The sequence below is a fragment of the Panthera onca genome, chromosome B2 (assembly GCF_046562875.1).
Source record: "Panthera onca isolate mPanOnc1 chromosome B2, mPanOnc1 haplotype 2, whole genome shotgun sequence".
NCBI classification, from domain to species: Eukaryota; Metazoa; Chordata; class Mammalia; order Carnivora; family Felidae; genus Panthera; species Panthera onca.
In genome coordinates this window covers 80,131,591-80,151,991 of record NC_138343.1, presented here as the reverse complement: position 1 = coordinate 80,151,991, position 20,401 = coordinate 80,131,591, and the positions used below count along the sequence as shown (strand labels likewise).

Genomic DNA, 20,401 nt, shown 5'->3' with positions numbered 1-20,401 from the left:
TTTGGGAGACTTTCCTTAAATTTGTTAGCAAATTTGTGCCAGAAGGAAAAAGATCCTATTTTGGATAACCTACCTACGGTTACTATAGTTCTGATACTAGTAATTTAGAGGTTTATGTAAAGGTCAGTGGAAGCATTGTTGTAGAAACTAATGTGTACCCTTTGGAGGAAAGACTGTTGACATGCCTTTTATTTTTCACTTGCCTCCTTAGGCTAGTAACAGAAGTTCTTCTCGTGAACAGGAGCTGGCCTTTAGGTCTTATGTGCTGGTTGATTCAATCTGCAAAAATCTTCAGACGCTGGCTATGGCAGTGGCTTCTCAGAATGCTGTGTTGTTGGAAGGACCGATAGGATGTGGCAAAACTTCCTTAGTTGAATACTTAGGTGCAATGACGGGTAGAAGGAAGCCCCCTCAGCTTCTTAAAGTCCAGCTTGGAGATCAGACCGACAGTAAGGTAATTAAGAAATGGCAGGTTTTGGTGGATTAGCATGCTTATAAATGTTTGCATTAAAGTATTGTTTTTGCTAAGGGATGTGAGAATAGTCCTTGGTCTTCTTCATAACTGATGGGACCAAGCTGTAAAAACCTCAAGTGCCTGCTTATTTCTGTATAGAAGTTTAACCATTAATCAAAGGTTATAGCAATTGGTATCTCAGATGTGTGGTGTCAGTAATTACTTTAACCTCTTCCTGTAGATGCTGTTGGGAATGTATCGCTGCACAGATGTCCCGGGAGAGTTTGTGTGGCAACCTGGTACCCTGACACAGGCAGCCACAAAGGGACACTGGATCCTTCTGGAGGATATTGACTATGCCCCTTTAGATGTGGTATGTCATCTCACTAATTATTTGCTGATTCTACCTTTGAAGAGCATTTGGTTAATAGTGATTCTGCGAGGTGTTTGATTTGAGATGGTATGTTTTGCAAGAAGCTCATTCATGGTTGCCTACCTAACCTGGTTTGAGGTAGGATTACTTGGCTTGTCTCTTTTTTGATAGAAAATTGATAAAATTCCACTGGTGCTGTTTCATTCATTAGAGTAGTCCCCCCTTATCTGCCGTTCAGTTACCTGTGGTTACCCACGGTCCTGAAGCAAATGATTCTCCTCCTGTGTCTTCAGAAGGTTAGTAGTAGCCTGACGCTATGTCACAGTGCCTCGGTCATTCACCTCACTGTTACCTAGGCATTTTATCATCTTTCATCTCCACAAGAAGGGTAAGTACAGTACAATAAGATACTTTGAGAAAGAGAGACTCCATTCACATATCTTTTTTATAGTATATTGTTAGAATTATTCTATTTTACTGTTAGTTATTGTTGTTAATCTCTTACCTTGCCAGTTTATGTTAAACTTTATCATAGGTATGTTTCTGTAAGAAAAAGTATACTGTAAATAGGGATCTGTATTATCCACAATTTCAAACATCCACCAGGGGTGTTGAAACATACACTGTGTGGATAGGGGAAACTACTATAATCGGATATGTGACCAATTTCACTGTAGTTTTTTCCTCCTTTAGTTAAATTATGTGACTAGTTTCATAACCTTTCCAAGAATAGGCCTTGTGGGAAACATCTTACCAATGTTACAGATACACTGAGAACTTTGAGACCCTACTTCCTAGCTATGGCATCCATAGAGCAGTGGGCTGAGGACAGATGAAGAAGAGATGATGTAACAAGAGTATCTTGTTTTGGTTTCATTAAGGAAAATCTACTGGACGTATATTTTTATTTTTTAAAGATTACTTTTCTATGTGTATCAAAATAGCTATGCAGGCAGTCCATGTTTCCTCTATATTTTGTAAAGTATGACAAAAAAATGTATTGCAGAATGAAAAATTCTTCCTTGGGCACATTTTCCTGAGATTGGTTTTAATTTTTTTTTTTTTTTTTTTTTTTTTTTAAATCATGAACCTTAAAGTACCTTTTGGATAGGAGAATAACGTGAGAGTGTGTGTGTGTTTGTATGTGTAGGTTTAGGAAAATATGAAGGGGAAGGAGTAGCTATAAAAACATGTGTATTGCGATGATTTTACAGTCTGATGAAGTAAAGATGTAATGGAATTACTGGCCCAGGTAGGGCCTCATAATATGGTTACCATGTTCTAGGGTCTCTGTCTCTCTCTCTCCCTTTTGTTTTGTTTTGTTTTTTGTTTTGTTTCTTGAGTCTCATTGACATACCATGTTCTAAGGTCTTAATGCTCAGTTTTATAGGACCGGAAACTTAGTTTTCTTAATAAGCTCAGAGCTAAGGCTGACTCCTACAAATGAGACTTAATAATACAACTGAAATATAAACCACATGGCCAAATATTTGCTGAGGGTTTTCACTTTCTTTTCTGTTTTCTTCTTCATTTTTTTTTTCCTCCTCTCCACACCAAAACTAAGGCTTTTCATTTTCTAGTGCTGTCTTCCCTGGCATGTTTTTTAGATACCAGGGTACCTGGGAAGTCATTAGGATTATGGATTGTGGAATTAGAGCCAAAGAAGATAGATGAACATAAGAGATAGTCCATCCAGGCCATGATGGAGCCTAGGGATCCATCCCTGTCCTATAGTTAATTATATTCCTTGATGACCAGGTCCTGATTCAAGACCAAACTGACAGTTTCTATCTTGGTCTCCCTTTGCCAATATTTGATAAACATCATAAAATTCTACATTGAGTCCCATTTTGTATAGACTGGACTCTTTGGACTTCTTACTTTGGTTTTTCTTTTTAAACTTCCTGTATAAACTCATGTTCCCTAGATCCATATGTCTCGTCCACCTTTTTGTCGGAAATATCTACTTGAATGTCCCTTAGCTGGTGGAAGTTCAAGATGTCCAAAATGGAGCTTGTCTGCTTGTTCTCAGAACACCTTTTCTGCCACAGTTAGCAAGCCAGAAGTTTGATGTATCCTAGTCAGCACAGGAGACCCCTAGTCATTTATCTCTAAGTTTTGTAGTTTTCCACTACTTCATATGCACATTCTGCCCTAACAACAGAATCCTTTTATGACATACTCTTAGGAACAAAGACTTTTATCCATTTGAATATTTTTACATGGAGTTTAGTTTGTGCCATTTCTCTCCCACCAAACCTGGCTAATTCTTGGTCAGATTTAAGACTGAGTGAATATCATTACCTCTGGGATGGCTTCACTGCCCTGCTTCTACACCATTCCATTCTGATTCATAGCCACCCTCTATCTTCAGCTCTGGGGTCATGCTGTATGGTGGTTTGCATGGCTATTCCATCAGATGCTCGGCTGTCAAGCCTCAGTCATGCCTGGATTTTTAGTGTCTGGCTTGTTTCTAGTCCATAGTAGGCACTTACTGAATGTTGAATGAATAAATCATTCTGTCAGAGTATAGGTGGCTCAGACATTCCTACCTGCCTTTTGGACCCAGTTCATGCTATGAGAATTAAGGTTTCCTTTACAGATGTGCTCATTATTTGGAGAGAAGGGTTTATTGTTGTTGTTGTTGCTTTAATAGCTTTATCAGTGGGGTTTTGTGATTTAGGTTTCTGTGCTGATCCCTCTCTTGGAGAACGGAGAGCTCTTGATTCCCGGCCGAGGTGACTGTCTGAAAGTGGCTCCTGGATTTCAGTTCTTTGCAACTAGGAGGTATGTCCTATTAACCTTTCTGTTTCCACTGTGGAGTCTTTTCCTCATACATTCCCACACTAGAGTCCAAAATCCCTGGAATAGAGTTTCCTGGGCCCACCTTAAGCAAGTGATGATAGATCCAATTTTCATTCCTTACTTATTTTTAAAAATACCTGATTCTATATCAGCACTCTCTATTTTGTTCCGTTGTTCATTTGTCTTTACACCATTTGTCTTTGATTACTGGAGGTTTTTTTGTTTGTTTGTTGGTTTGTTTTTAATTTTTAGAGAAAGAGAGTGCTCTAGTGGGGGAGAGGGCCAGAGAGAGAGTGGCAGAGAAAATCTTAAGCAGGCTGCAAACTCAGCACAGAGCATGACGTGGGGCTTGATCCCACAAGCTGTGATCCTGACCTGAGCTGAAATCAAGAGTTGGATGCTTAATCAACTAAGCCACCCAGGTGCCCCTGTAGCTTTTTAAAATTTAAGTAGGCTCCGTGCCCAACATGGGGCTTGAACTCACAACCTGCAGATCAAGAATTGCATATTGTACTGACTGAGCCAGCTAGGTGCCCCTTTATTCCTATTTTAAATAGAGATAATTAAATCAGAAAATGAGAGGGGTTTTTTTCCCCCCACTTAAAAATATCCAGTTTTTTAAAACTACACCTTGTTTCATGTTTTCAGAAATAATCACCAGTGGAACTGTTGTCAGACAGCCCTAGGTTTGAGTCCTGACACTACATTTTGTACTTGTGTGTATCTTGCTTGTCTGATAATGATGGGGCTAATAATACCTACTTTATGACTTGGTGTAGGTGGTAAAGATTAAATGAAATAACTTATGTTAAAGACTTCTCACATAATAAGTGCCCAACTAATGGCTAGCCACGATGATGGTGATGACGATGACCTGTAAATTTTAACCAGTGAAAAAATTGAACATAAGCATCAACAAAGGAATAAAACCTAAACGAATTTAGTATATGTTCTTGTTTATCTTTTATAACAACATGGATGTAGTGGTTTATTTCCTACTGCTAGTCTGTGTCTTTACAGCTTTCCCACGGTCTTAAACTGCCCAAGAATGACACTAATGTCACATTGTATTTTAGTGGTGGTTAAATTAGTGTTTGCCTCAGTGAACATTTACAGACGGAGGGTGGAGTTAACCTAAAGGTTTTCAAGGAGCACTTTGCTAGGCCTTGCTTTTTTTTTCCTAAATAAACCCTGGTTTCATTCATAGAAACAGTGAAGTTCCTTCCTGCTATGTTCATGTCTCAGAAAGTCCTGGGACATCATAGAAAGGTGTCAGACAGACTTGAATTCAGTTGTTGGCTCTTCCATTTACAGTCATAGTTGAGTGATCAAAGGACCTTGCCGCCTCTTCTTAAAAAAATTTTTTTTTAATGTTTATTTTTGAGAGAGAGACAGAGCCAGGGAAGGACAGAGAGCGAGAGAGAGAGAGAGAGGGAGAGAGAGAGAGACAGAATCCAAAACCGTCTCCAGGCTCTGAGCCATCAGCACAGAGCCTGATGCAAGGCTTGAACTCATGAACTGTGAGATCATGACCTGAGCCGAAGTTGGACACTCAACCGACTGAGCTACCCAGGTGCCCCATCCTCCTTTATGCGTTAGAAGGAAAGTAGGGTACCATCTCCTTAGGAAGTTGTGAGGATTATGTGAAATGGCCTGGGTGTAGGCTTGTGGCTTGGCCAGAGTCTGTGTTTAATGAATATTCCTTCTTGAAAGTTTTAATAATTTTGGTATAGTAGCTTTTGGTAATAAGCAGTGAACTTTATTTTTTTTTAATGTTTATTCATTTTTGAGAGACAGAGCACAAGTGGGGGAGGGACAGAGAGAGAGGGAGACACAGAAGCTGAAGCAGGTGCCAGGTTCTGAGCTGTCAGCACAGAGCCCACTGCAGGGCTCCAACCCCTGAACTGTGAGATCATGACCTGAGCCAAAGTCAGATGCTTAACCAACTGAGCCACCCAGGTGCCCCAGCAGTGAACTTACTTTTAATGCTAGCGGCCTTGGATTATGTTTTCTCTTTCCTGAAGTTATGTCTTAAGGAAGAGAAATGTGTATTAAAATACCTGATGGGGCACTTGGGCGGCTCAGTCAGTTAAGTGACTGACTTCCGCTTAGGTCATGCATGATCTTACGGTTTGTGAGTTGGAGCCCAGCGTTGTGCACTGTGCTGACAGCTCGGAGCCTGGAGCCTGCTCTGGATTCTGTGGCTTCCTCTCTCTCTGCCCCTCCTCACTTGTAGTCTATCTCTCTCAAAATAAATAAACACTAAAAAATTTTTTTTAATTAAAAAAATTTCAAAACACCTGATAAAATCATTTGCAGTGATTAGAAAATGACTTGATTAACATTGAGCTACCACCTCACAGCAGTCAGTGTCTAAAATTAACAACTCAGGAAACAACATGCTGGCGGTGATGTGGAGAAACGGGAACCCTCTTACACTGGTTTTGGGAATGCAAACTGGTGCAGCTGCTTTGGAAAACTGTGGAGTTTCCTCAAAAAATTAAAAATAGAATTACCCTACAACCCAGCAATAGCACTTTGGATTTATCCAAAGGATAGAGGAGTGCTGATTCACAGGGGCACATGTACCCCAATGTTTATAGCAGTGCCATCAACAATAGCCAAATTCTGGAAAGAGCCCAAATGTCCATCAACTGATGAATGAATAAAGAAGTTGCGGTTTGTATATACAATGGAATACTACTTGGCAATGACAAGAATGAATTCCTGCCATTTGCAACAACATGGCTGGAACTGGAGAGTATTATGCTAAATGAAATAAGTCAGTCAGAGAAACACAGATACATGTTTTCACTCATGTGGAATTTGAGAAATTCAACAGAAGACTATGGGGGAAGGGAAGGGGAAAAGATAGTTTCAAACAGAGAGGGAGGGAGGCAAACCATAAGAGACTCTTAAATACAGAGAACAAACAGGGTGGATGGGGAGGTGGCAGGAGGGAAGGGAAAAAAGGGTGATGGGCATTGAGGAGGGCACTTGTTGGGATGAGCACTGGGTGTTGTATATAAGTGATGAATCATGGGAATCTACTCCTGAAACCAAGAGTACACCGTGTGTACTGTATGTTAGCTGACTTGACAATATATCATATTTAGAAGAAAAAAATAAAATATATAGATTAAGAAAATAACTTGGTTAAAGCTCTATTGTACCCCCTTAGGAAAAGAGTCAGACTTGGGTCAATTGGCAGCCTTTCATTTGTCTTCTGCCCTATGAGCCCAACATACTAGTATCTGGCACCAGAAGGGGTTGTGAGTATTATTCATATATGAGATATTGTCTAGCAAGGGCAACTAGAGGCATAATTAAAGATTAAAATTGGGGGGGCGCCTGGGTGGCTCAGTCGGTTGAGCGTCCGACTTCGGCTCAGGTCATGATCTCACGGTCCGTGAGTTCAAGCCCCGCGTCGGGCTCTGTGCTGACTGCTCAGAGCCTGGAGCCTGTTTCAGATTCTGTGTCTCCCTCTCTCTCTGACCCTCCCCCATTCACGCTCTCTCTCTCTCTCTCTGTCTCAAAAATAAATAAAAGTTTAAAAAAAAAAAAGATTAAAATTGGGAATTTTGTGTAATTTTTTTTTTATTTTGAAATACAGACTCTTGAGCTGTGGAGGAAATTGGTATCGACCTCTAAATAGTCATGCTGCTCTGCTAGACAAATATTGGACCAAAATTCACATGGATAACATGGATAAGAAAGAACTGAATGAGGTATGTAGTTATTAGTGAGAAAGTACAGATGCTTTTCTTCTTTAGTTTTTATTGTTAAAAGTTCCAGATATACATGTAAATAGAGGAAATGGTGTAATGAATCACCAAAATACTCATTAATAGTTCATGTACTAACATTTTACTGTACTAACTTCATCTGGTATTTATTTGCGAATATATTGGAAAGCAAACGTTTCATACTTATGCATCTCTAAAAACTTAAATGCATTTTCATGCGTAATCACAATAACTTTATTATACTCTATAAAATGAACAGTAATTCCTCAGTACCATTTTTTTTTAAGGTTTATTTATTTATTTTGAGAGAGAGTGCATGTGTGCAAGCATGAGCAGGCGATGGACAGAGAGAGAGGGAGAGAATCTCAAGCAGGTTCCTCACTGTTAGTGTAGAGCCTAAAGTAGGGCTCAAACCCACGAACTGTGAAATCATGACCTGAGCTGAGATCAAGAGTCAGACACTCAACTGACTGAGCCACCCAGGTGCCCCATCCTCATTACCATATAATTCTCAGACTGTATTTAAGTTTTCTCCGTTGTTTCCAAAGAACTTTTTTTGTTTGTTTACTGAGTTGTTTTGTAACTAATGTCTTTAACACCCAGCAACTTAGTGTACATTGTGTTCCGGGTATTAATGAAAATTGAGAAATTATTAATTTTTTATTTTCCACATTGATTCACTTTAGTTTTTGCTGGTTATCCTTAATCATTATGAGGTATACCTCTCCTCACCCTGCTAACCTCTCATTTTCCCTTTGTATCTACTCCCTCATTTGGAAAGCTTCCTAATCTGCAATGCTTCATCTTAGAGAAATGCATTGTCAGTGATCATTCAGGCATGGGAAGGATGGGAAGGATGCTTTACTCTTGGTATAAGTTTTTATTTAAATAAGTGACAAGACAACGTTATCAAATATTTTAGTTGTTTATTAGCAGAGGGGGTTTTTCAGGGCGGTATCTACTTCACCATATTACTGGAGAAGGCTTGATCGTGCAATCTCTCAGAAGCCTTCTCTTGCCAGTGTGATTTTTTTTTTTTTTTTTATAACCCTGCAGCCTGTTTTGGACTTGTGAATTTCTTATCTCACTCTGGTTCCCAGGTGTCTTATTTCTGTGTATGTCTTTCCCCATTTTGCTGCCTGAAACAGTAGCCCCTCCAGTGTCCCCAGCATTCACTATGCCTGGCCGTTTGTAATTGTTTGATGTATTACTCTGTTATCATGCAGCTCTTTTCTTTTGCAGTTGTAGACCTTTGAATGTTTAGTTTTCATTCCTAAATTGCCATCTGTTCTTTAAAAAGGAGTCTGAAGTTCTCATTTAGGTGTGATTTTTTTTGGGGATTGAAAGGATCAGAACAACATTTACAGCTACTTTATTTTTTTTTCACTTGTTTTCTTTACTTAAAAGCCAAAGCTCATCTTTCCATTTCTGTCATGAACAGCTGTGAGTCATTCTGTTCACAGGACATACCATAGGAGCATTCACCTCATCACTTATATGAAGTATATCATATTTAAATAGTTGACCTTGAGAGGCTCACTTGTTATTTTTAAACTTCTGGACTTACTAATAAATTCTTACTCACCTGAATAAGTGACTGGTGGCGAAAACACTTGTGTATATTAGTTAGAAAATACAGTAATCTCCTATGCTGACCTCATGGGAAGTACAAGGAATTGCATTTCTATTGCTGTCACCCCCACTCATTTTATGCTTAGAAGGCTGTCTTTGATGTCCTGCTGAAATAACAAATTATATTTTAAAAATTGACTATTTACACACTTATATAATGGAATTACTACTCAGCGGTAAAAAGGATTAAACTAGTGATACATGAAGTGGTGTTTAGATGAATCTCAAAAACAATAGCTGAGTAAGAGAAACCAAACTACACGCTCCATCCTATATGATTACATGTATGTGACAGACTTGAAAGCAGAACCATAGGGATTGGATTCTGATTCCTGATTCCCACAGGCAGGGGTGTGGGGGAAGGGACTGACTGCAGAAGCGACATGAGGGAACTTTTTGTTTAAGGGGTGATGAAAATAGTCTATATTTTGTGGTGACCAAGGTCATGAATATATATGACCAATTTTATAAATGTTCCATCCCTACACAAAAATTTATATTCTGTATTTAAAAAACCTGTGCGTGTATCCATTTAACTGAATTTATTGATTTTGTTATCTTTCTGTTTTAATTTTTAATCCATATTCAATGTTTTCAGCAATATTTGTTGTAAAATCCTTCAATAAAACAACATGAAGAAGTAAAATCTATGAGATCTGCCACTTCAGATGACATTTGTTAAAAGGTTTTAGTTCTTTATCTTTGTAAATATGTGTATATTACATATACAGAGTAAGTGCATCTTTCATATACAAATTGGAATGACAATATACCTTCAAGGTAACTTAAATGTATTGGATGACAATATTTCTTTTCTTTAAAAATTTTTTTTTGTATTAACTATACACCTGATGTGGGAACTGATGACCCCAAGATCAAGTGCCACATGTTCTACTAACTTAGCCAGCCTGGTGCCCCTGGATGACAGTATTTCTAATATATACATATTTCCCTTCCTTTTAAAATAGACTTGCCTGAATAAGTCCATATCATAAAACCTTGGAACCAATATCATGAGCACTAATTATCATTCTGCAGAAAATTTTCAATAGTTATTGAAGTGAATAGGACTACATCTTTTGCCTTTTAATTTCTGTTGTTTGCTTTTTTTAATTTTAATTTTATTTGTTTTAAAGTTTTTTTTTTTTTAAGTTTATTTATGTATTTCGAGAGAGACAGAGAGAGCGCACACGTGCAAGCAGGGGAGGGGCAGAGAGAAAGGGAGAGAGAGCATCCCAAGCAGGCACTGTGCTGTCAGCATAGAGCTGGAGGAGGGCCTTGAATCCACGAACTGCGAGATCATAACCTGAGCTGAAACCAAGAGTTGGACAGTCGGATGCCCAGCCGACTGAGCCACCCAGGTGCCCCTGTTGTTTGCTTTTTAAAGATCGATTGCTTTTTATCAGTACTTAACATTAATCGTTTTACTGTGGTTTGGTTTTACACACTTACTTTCTCTTTTCCTATTAACTGCTTCTGATTGCATCTGCTGAGAAATGACATAACAAACCTTACTAGAATTTTGTTTAAAATCAGAGTAAGTATTGGGGCGCCTTGGTGGCTCAGTCAGTTGAGCCTCTGTCTGACTCTTGGTTGCGGCTCAGGTCATGATCTCACCGCTTAGTGAGTTGAGCCCCGCATTTGGCTCTGTGCTGGCAGCATGGAGCCTGCATGGGATTCTCTCTCCTTCCTCTCTCTCTGCCCCTCCCCAACTCATGATATTTCTATCTCTCAAAATAAAGTTAAAAATTAGAGTAAGTAGTACTTGCAGGATTGTTTTCAGTGAGTCAGTTCCTAGGACTTGGATGTATATGTTGCTTGGACACCCTTTTACCATCTGGCTTCTACATCCTAGGTTGTGTAAATGGTGAGGTTGCCAGATAACTGCGTTTGGCTAGGAAAAAAGTTGTGGTCTTTGAGGGCGACAGGGGTGTGGGTATTGGCATAAGTTCTTACACAGTAGTTCCCCCTTTTCCCTGTCACTTTTTGTTCTTTCAGCTACCCATGGTCAACCTCAGTCTAGATGGTCCTCCTTCTGATGTTGTCAGAAGGCCAGAAATAGCCTGACAGTATGTCACAATGCCTGTGTCATTCGTCTCACTTTATCTCATGTAGGCATTTTATCACTTTACGTTATCATAGTACAAAATATATTGAATAAATTTCTTTTTTTTTTAATTTTTAATGTTTTTATTTTTGAGAGAGAGACAGAGCGTGAGTGGGGAAGGGGCAGAGAGAAGGAGACACAGAATTGGAAGCAGGCTCTGTTCTGACAGCTCAGAGCCTGACGCGGGGCTGGAACTCACAAACTGTGAGATCATGACCTGAGCTGAAGTTGGACACTTAACCAACTGAGCCACCCAGGTGCCCCAGTACAAGATATACTGAGAGACCACATTCATACAATGTTTATTACAGCATATTGTTATAATTCTATTTTATTATTAATTATTGTTAACTTCTTACTATGCTTAATTTATAAATTAAACTTTATCATAGGAATGTCTGTTTTGGAAAAAAACATAGTATTTATAGGGTTTCATACTAACTGCAGTTTCACGTATCCACTGGGGGTCTTGGGACGTATCCCCTGTGGATGGGGGGGGGACAACTGTACTTGGTACAAATTTTAGAGGGAAATTCATTTTTTGGTTGACTAATATCAGCAGGAGTTCACATGTGCTTTTAAAAATCACTGTGTCTGCTGCTAAATTTTCTTTGCTTTTTTTCCTCCCTCTGTCAGGTTCTTCAGAACAGATATCCCAGCCTCTTGGCAGTAACTGATCACTTGCTTGACATTTACATCCAAATTACTGGAGAGAAACATTACTCTCAGAATGATAGTTCTGTTACATGTGAACAGGCACCTGAGGAAGTTTCAGAAGCCAGAAGAGAAAACAAAGGACTAAGCCTTGAGGGAAGAGAGTTGTCTCTAAGGTACTGGATTAAACCTTGAGTGTATACATATATATATTTTTAAATTTTAGAGTGAGAGAGAGTAGGGGAGAGGGGCAGAGGGAGAGAGAGAGATTCCTAAGCAGGCTCCATGCTCAGTGTGGAGCCCGACATGGGGCTCGATCCCACAACCCTGGGATCATGACCTGTGCCAAAATCAAGAGTCAGACACCCCACTGACTGAGCCACCCAGACAACTCAGGTTGATATTCTATTTATTCATCTTTTAAGTAGGCTCCATGCCCAATGTGTGGCTTGAACCCCTGACCCCAAGGTCAGGAGTCCCATACTCCACTGACTGAGCCAGCCAGGTGCCTCTTGAGTTGATGTTTTATTGATTGATTGATTGATTGATTTTTAATGATTATTTATTTTTGAGAGAGAGAGTGCGCTCAAGAGCGCAAATGGGGGAGGGGCAAGCAGAGAGGGGGACATAGAATCTGAAGCAGGCTCCAGGCACCGAGTTGTCTGCCCAGATCCTGATGCGGGGCTGTAACTCACAAGCCATGAGATCATGACCTGAGCCAAAGTTGGGTCCTCAACCAACTGAGCCTCCCAGGCACCTCTTGAGTTGATATTGTAAAAATTCCTTCCCTTTAAAGTTCTTAGCAGCTAGCACTAAATGGCTATGAGGGGTCAGGTTTTGAAATTAGACCTGTGAACTGCTTCATGGTGTACGATCCTGTTTTCAGATCTTATAGTTAATCATTGAGAAGGCTTATTATAGGTAATGTTATTTTAGCTTTAAAAAGTAACTTTGGGGGCACCTGGCTGGCTCAGTTTAAGAGCATGGGACTCTTAAATTCAGAGTCATGAGTTCAAGTCCCATATTGGGCATGGAGCCTACTTAAAAAAAAATTTAAAAGAAAAAATAATAACTTTATTTAAAGAAAAGTCTGTATTTAGTTGGGGGGTGCAGAGAAAGGGAGAAGAATTCCAAGCAGGCCCTGCGCAATCAGCATGGAGCCTGATGCACGGCTTGATCTCACAAACTGTGAGTCGCATGCTTAACTGACTGAACCACCCAGGCACCCCCAAAAAATAACTTTAGAAGGTTGGGACTAGTTACTGACATAATTCTTTCACTAGCTTTTTTTGTTGTTGTTACATTTGGGGTCATAAATAAGACTTGGATTTTGCTTATATGTATGGGTTCTGGGCCTTTGCTTTCTTTTCTTGATGGTTGACTTGCCCTTTGAGAAGTGAGCATTAGGAATGGACAGTTCCCCTCAGTTTGCTCTGAGAACTTATTGGCCACCCCTCAACCTTGTTTGGCATGGATTGGGGTAAAATGAATGATAGATCACTTCCTGGTAGGGGTAAGGGAGTGGGACCCCCTCACTTATTCTTTCCACTGCTCTGTTTATTTTCACAATGTCAGAGTTACAGTGAGACTTCATTGTCTGGTGTCTCCAGACTTAAGTGGATTGAATTTAACGCTGATGTCTTTGTTGTCTATGACCTATGGTCTTTTATTTCCTGGCTTTTTTTTTTTTTTTTTTTTTTTTAAAGGGATCTACTGAATTGGTGTAATAGGATCGTTCATAGCTTTGACAGTCTGTCTTCATCAGCATCCTTAAATATTTTTCAAGAGGTAAGAGAATCTTCAGAATCTTCCTGTTTGTTTTCTCTGTACTCTATAAGGCTATTGATTTTCATTTTTATTTTCTGTCTCTTGGCTGCTATCAGGATTTTTCTTTTGTGTTTATTATTCCTAGCTAGTTAAAACCGAACTAGTCTTAAAACTAATTGTGCATAATAAATGTTTGGTTTTGAAACAGGTTACTACTAATAACAAGTATAGTTTGGATAGAGTAAAACAGACACTGAAATTAAAGATAAATAAAAACAAAATCTCCCAGGTGATAAGAGTGTTGTAAAATGTAGCGTTTCTAAAATGTTTAGTATTTAAGGATCCCTGGCTGGCCCAGTATAGCATCTTGATCTTGGGGTAGTGGTTTTGAGCCTCACATTGGGTGTGGTGCCTACTGAAAAAAATGTTCAATATTTATTCCTAGATATAATTTCATAGTCTGTCTGATAGAGTTTTATTTGTCTGATCCCTCCACTAGTCTCTGTAGGACCTTTTAACTTTGTTCAGAAAAATTTATGTGGGGGTTGCGAAGTATAGCCTTGTATGCGGGGCTTGGGGAAAAAATGTGTTATGTGGGAGTGAAACCCTATTGAATTACAACTCTGCCATATTTTAGATTTAGAGATTTGTTCCTGCCTGTTTAGGAATAAAAGTGATACTGCCTGAAGATCTGTGGGCTCTTAAAGCACTGACCACTTTTGATTAGAGTTTAGTCCCTGCAGCTGTTTCCAATTTAACACTTTCTCTCCAGCTGCTTTTGGGGAGGGGTGCTTTTCCCATATTCTCCCCTCCTCAGTCTCCGTCCTCACTCTGCTCGCAAAAGCACCTCCCTTCCTGCACCTTCTCGTTCCCCAGGTTCACTTCTCTGCGCCGCATACCTGCTGAATTCTGTGGTTCAGGTTGTGCAGATTGTTCTGTTAATCCTCCAGTCAGTTTTCTAGGTGTGTAGGATGGTTTAGTGTTGGTCTGGTTTCTGTTAGCTAGGATTGAGGAGAGTTTACAGTGTCTTGTTGTGTTTGGCAGTTAGCTTGAGTAGAAAGAAACCACACATGGAGTTCACACTTACGGGGAGCCGAACCTGAAATGCTGTGTGTCAGTCCTTGCTTGAATTTCGATCTTCTCTCCCATGAACTTGCCTTCTCATTCCCCTAAATTTCTCATTTTTCTAAGAAAAAACTTTGTTTTTTATTTAAAAAAAAATTTTTTTTAACATTTATTTATTGAGAAACAGAGAGAGACAGAGCATGAGCGGGGGAGGGGCAGAGAGAGAGGGAGACACAGAATCCGAAGCAGGCCCCAGGCTCTGAGCTGTCAGCACAGAGCCCGATGCAGGGCTTGAACCCACGAACCACAAGATCATGACCTGAGCCGAAGTTGGACACTTAACCAACTGAGCCACCCAGGCACCCCTGTTTTGTATTTTTAAAATAAAACTGTGGCATTAATAGGATTCCTATTATCTTTAGTCTCTGTTTTAGAATGTCATTCTGTGTGTTTGCATAGAACCACTTTATTGAGACATGATTCACATACAATAAAATCCACTCTTTTATTAAAGTTTGCAACTCAGCGTTTTTTACTGTATTCACAGAATTATGGAACCATCACCACTATCTAATTATAGAACTCTCTCTAATTGCATCACCCCAAAGGAAAATCATGTACCCATTAGCCATTATCCTCATTTTCCCCTCTCTATATCCCCTGGCAACCACTGATCTACCTTCTGTCTATAGATTAGCTAAATTTGGACATTTCATATAAATGGAATCATACGATACATGACTCTTTGTATCTGGCTTCTTTGACTCCGCTTATTTTCTCGGTTAATCCAAGTTGTAGCATGAGTTAATACTTCATTCTTTTTTTTTTGGCTGAATAACATTTTACTGTATCAATATATCACATTTTGTTTATCCATTTATTCGTTAATGGATATGTGGGTTATCTTTACCTTTTGGCTACCTGAATAATGCTGCCCTGAACATTTGTATACAAGTATTTTATTAATATAGAAACAGTATATATGTATTGTTGAAAATGGGAAAATATAGGAAAGCAAAGTGATAAAAATATTCTTTCATTCAGAGGTACTCCAGCACTTTTAACACCTTGGTGTATCTCCTTCCAGATATTTTTCCTCTTTTTTAAGATTTTATTTTTAAGTAATTTCTATATCTAATGTGGGGCTCAAACTCACAACCCGGATATCGAGTCACATGCATTAGTGACTAAGCCAGCTAGGCGCTCCCAGATTTTTTTCTGTGCATATAAGCTTAAGAATGCTTTTACTATCAGAGTTCCCCTCTTTACAGATACTATCTTGTTGTTTTTTTTTTTTAATTTTATTTTTAATGTTTATTTGTTTTTGAGAGAGACCATGAGTGGGGAGGGGCAGAGAGAGAGGGAGACACAGAATCCGAAACAGGCTCCAGGCTCTGAGCTGTCAGCACAGACCCCAGCATGGGGCTTGAAGCCACAAACTGTGAGATCATGACCTGAACTGAAGTTGGATACTTAATTGACTGAGCCACCCAGGCGCCCCTAGAGATATTACCTTGTTGAAGAGATCAGGCCCATTTTGCAGAACGTTCCACCTTTTGGCTTTATCCTGTTGCTTCTTCATTGCTCTGACACCAGCTGGTGTTCTGTAATTCAATCCAGTTCTGATACTGACTATCTTGAGTTAGTGTAGACCCTACAGGTCAAGGGTGCAGTCCTCTAGAAGACTGCCCCCATTTTAGACTCAGGCTGCAAGTCTTGGTGGCTACTCTCACTTGTGACCTACCAACTATAAATTCAGGGGTTTCCACGACCGTGTTGTGATCAGTAACCCACAGAACTCATTGAAAGCACTATACTTACAGTATACGTAATAGTTTTATTATAAAAGGTATAACTTAAAGACAGTCAGATGGAGGAGACAAAAAAAGGCAAAGTTTCAAGGATCCTGATTATACAGGAGCTTCTGTTCGTTTGGAGTCAGGGTGTGCTGCCTTCCTGGTTCATCAGTATGTCCACCAACAAGGAGGTTCTCTGAACTTTGGATGTCCAGTGTTGTTTTTGTTGTTGTTTTAATATTATTTATATTCAGAGAGATAGACTGTGAGTGGGGGAGGGACAGAGAGAATCCCAAGCAGGCTCCCTGCTGTCAGCTCAGAGCCCTGTGCGGGGCTCTATCTCATGAAATATGAGATCAGGACCTGAGCGGAAATCAAGACTTGGAAGCTTAACCAACTGAGCCACCCAAGGCTTTTATTGGGGTCTTCTGTCATTGTCCATATGATGGAGCTCAATCTCTAGCCCCTCCTCCCACTCCAGAGGGTAGAACTTTCAGCTCCACCCCTCCAGTAAGTGCTGGGTCTTTCTGGCCAGACCAGCCCCTCCCTTAAACTGCCTAAGGGTCCATCAGGAGTCACCTTGTTTATTAGCATAATAATATGATCCAAAGGGGCCCTAGTAAATAACAAAAAACACTTCTTACTCTTGGTAATTCCAAGGATTTTTGAAGCTCTGTGCCAGATACTAGGGACAAGGACTGGATAAGTTCCCTCTCTTTAAAAAAATTTTTTTTTAACATTTATTTATTATTGAGAGGCAGAGAGAGACAGAGCATGAGCATGGGAGGGGCAGAGAAGGGGGAGACATAGAATCTGAAGCAGGCTGCAGGCTCTGAGCTGTCAGCAGAGCCTGATGCATGGCTCAAACCCACAAACCGCGAGATCATGACCTGAGCCGAAGTCAGATGCTCAACCAACTGAACCACCCAAGCGCCCCAAATTTTATTGATATTTTAACATTTGGTGGTGGCAGAACCAAATGTATTCTTTGTTTGCCACACTCGTGGTATCCTTTCCGTTGTCATTTTATCTCTTATCTTTCCTGTAAATGGAAATTTAACAAATGCTCAATGTATTCAAATTCAGACCTTTTTTAAAAAAAATTTTGTTAATGTTTATTTATTTTTGAGACAGAGGGAGACAGTGCGAGTGGGGGAGGGACAGAGAGAGAAGGAGACACAGAATCTGAAACAGGCTTCAGGCTCTGAGCTGTCAGCACAGAGCCCGATGTGGGGCTTGAACCCATGAACTGTGAGATCATGACCTGAACCAAAGTCGGACGTTCAACCGACTGAGCCACCCAGGCGCCCCTCAAATTCAGACTTTTTTTGGGTAGACTCTTTTTTTGGTGGTGATATGTACTTTATATTTCATTACATCAGGAGGCACATATCTGGTTGGCCTATCAGAAGTTGCTGAGATTGAGTACTGGATTAGGGTAATGACAGTGTGATTTTTTTATTGTGCACCAAGAATTTACCTTTACAGCTAGAAATTAATCTTGTGGAGTTACTTCCACTGTAGAGTCAGATTTGTAAAATGAGCCTTTTAAAATTTTTTCCCAATTAACTAGTATTTGGATAGCAAAGGCTTCACATTTGTTTGTGTCTTGTCTCTCTTATGATAAGGTCCTTGACGCTAGAGCTGGTACTTTATTTCTACTCTCCTTACTCTTACAGAAATGTTCCTGTTGGGTTTTATGTTCTTTTTGTGGCCAGGATAGTGGCACTCTGTTATTAATACAGTATTTTAAAAAGTCAGTCGGCATTGACCTTGGTTATTTTAATAGGCTCTGGACTGTTTCACAGCAATGCTTTCTAAGCATACAAGCAAACTGAAAATGGCAGAAGTCATTGGAAGCAAATTGAACATTTCCAAGAAAAAGGTACGTAGTACTATTATTTTTGCCTCTCTGTTGAAAGGAAGCTGGGTTATTTAGTTTATTTGCTAGTCTCTGGTCCTCCTTACCTAGAACAGCTCCTTTGCAATAACTACCTCCTCTGAAAGTTGGTAGTTTCATTGCTCCCTTTCATGGACATAAAGCTCTCACTATCTTCTAAATAAGTAATTCTCCATGTGTTCTACATTCTTCTTTTTTTTTAAATATTTTTTTTATTACGTTTCTTTATTTTTGAGAGGCAGAGAAAGACAGAGCACAAGTAGGGGAGGGGCAGAGAGAGGGAGACACAGAATCTGAAGCAGGCTCCAGGCTCTGAGGTGTCCGCACAGAGCCCGATGCGGGGCTCGAACTCACGAATGGTGAGATCATGACCCGAGCCGAAGTCGGACACTCAACCGACTGAGCCACCCAGGTGCCTGTCATGTGTTCTACATTTTTAAAGTGAGCTGCATTGTGCCTTATATCACATGCATGCTTTATTTTCTCTGGTGTTTTAATGAGCATGTTCTGTAGATTGTGGACTCAGGACTGGAATTGTTTTACTAACACCTTTGTCTATAGTTTTATGCACAATTAGATTTTTTCCACCTTTTCATTATTAACATCAGAAAAGTTGAAAAGAATAGTACAAAGAATAGTACCTAGGTTCATTGATGACATTTTTAATATTTTGCCATTCTTGCTTTATTTCAAAAATTGTATTTTTGGAGGAGAGAGTTTTTAGCAGTGGTGATGGTAGCTAGAGAACTGTCTGAGGCCTGTCTTGTGGTAGGTGGCTGGCATTCTCAAATGAATGATGACTCAAAAAAGCTTTATGTCAGGAACTGCTCCTTAGCATTCTGAACCTGTTGGGATGGTTTTGGCTGCAGGTGACAGAACACCTACTGAAAGGGGCTTACATAATAAAAGAAATGAAGCTGCCTCAGTTGGCTTAGATTGATCATTATCCCTTTTGGTGGAAGAGAGATTTACTTTCCCTGAATACTTTGCTACCCCTTCCATTCCTGACCCAAATCTAAACAAAATCTGGGTTCTTAGAGTTAGCAACAAGGATAAGAAAGAATGGCTCTTGGGTAGAGACCCTGGAGCCTCTCTGACAGCTTTTCTGTGTTTTGGCTGTGGTCAGATGTACTATGGTTTATTCAAGTCGTTGTTTCCTGCATTATGTTAGAATCTAAAGCAGAGGAAAGCATAACTGAAGAAAAATCACTTTGATTTTTTTCATAAATTATAGGAGTAGAACTTTCTGTTCATTCACTATTGGAATATGTTAATGTGTTCACTTTAGAGATAGGCAGATATGGGCTTACTTGAATGAATAAAAACTACCACTACAGGGAAACATTCATGATCAATGTTTTCAAATAAAATCGCAGAATTTAGAAAATTTTTAAAAAGACATAATTAAAGTTAACTCACCTGTCTTGGAAGTAGAAAATGCTTGTTAGTAAAGGGCTAATTAGAGGGGCACAGTAACAGACATGCATGAGGAAATGTTTGAAGCGTGTACAGAATTGTTTTAAAAGATCATACAGAAGTTTACTCTTTCCCCTCCCACAGGCTGAATTTTTCTGTCAACTTTATAAACCGGAAATTGTGATCAATGAGTTAGATGTGCAAGTGGGTCGAGTGCGGCTTCTTCGGAAACAAAGTGAGGCTGTCCACATACAGAGGTAAATAGGCTCTCAACTAGTCTGAGACTGTGGGACGTTAGGAACATGATAGGAGGGTTAATCTAGCCCCCTGTCTCCAAGCAAAACGTGTGTGAATGGTGATCTCTCCCCTGTGCTGGATGGTAAGAAGCAGTACTTTCCCAAAGTATATTCTGTGAAGTTAGATGTTAATAGGTGAAGGAGGTGAGGAGGGTTGTTAGGGATTTGGGACTTGCAAAGATGTATCTTTGATTTTATTCATTGTAGTGTATTTAGCAGAGTAAGCTTCCCTTGGAAGTTAGGCTAGATCCTAACGTTAGTCTGTAAATTCCTTGAATGCTGGAATGATTCTGAGATCTAGTTACCATTCATTAAATACTTACTATACTCCTAACATTGTGCTGAGTGCTTTGCATATGTTCTCTCGTGTAGTGGTGGAAATAATTTTAT

The 20,401-nt window shown here is 39.7% G+C and overlaps 1 protein-coding gene across 1 annotated transcript in view; it reads left to right on the top strand.

Moving 5' to 3' along the window:
• MDN1 (midasin AAA ATPase 1) overlaps positions 1-20,401 on the top strand; it is a 174,336-nt gene that overhangs the window by 18,037 nt on the left and 135,898 nt on the right. Inside the window, exons 6-13 of the mRNA XM_078447133.2 lie at positions 212-454; positions 696-827; positions 3,511-3,614; positions 7,246-7,360; positions 11,754-11,947; positions 13,478-13,559; positions 18,189-18,284; positions 19,860-19,972. Of these exons, the coding sequence (XP_078303259.2) occupies positions 212-454; positions 696-827; positions 3,511-3,614; positions 7,246-7,360; positions 11,754-11,947; positions 13,478-13,559; positions 18,189-18,284; positions 19,860-19,972 (1,079 nt within the window). The remainder of the gene's footprint in view (positions 1-211; positions 455-695; positions 828-3,510; positions 3,615-7,245; positions 7,361-11,753; positions 11,948-13,477; positions 13,560-18,188; positions 18,285-19,859; positions 19,973-20,401) is intronic.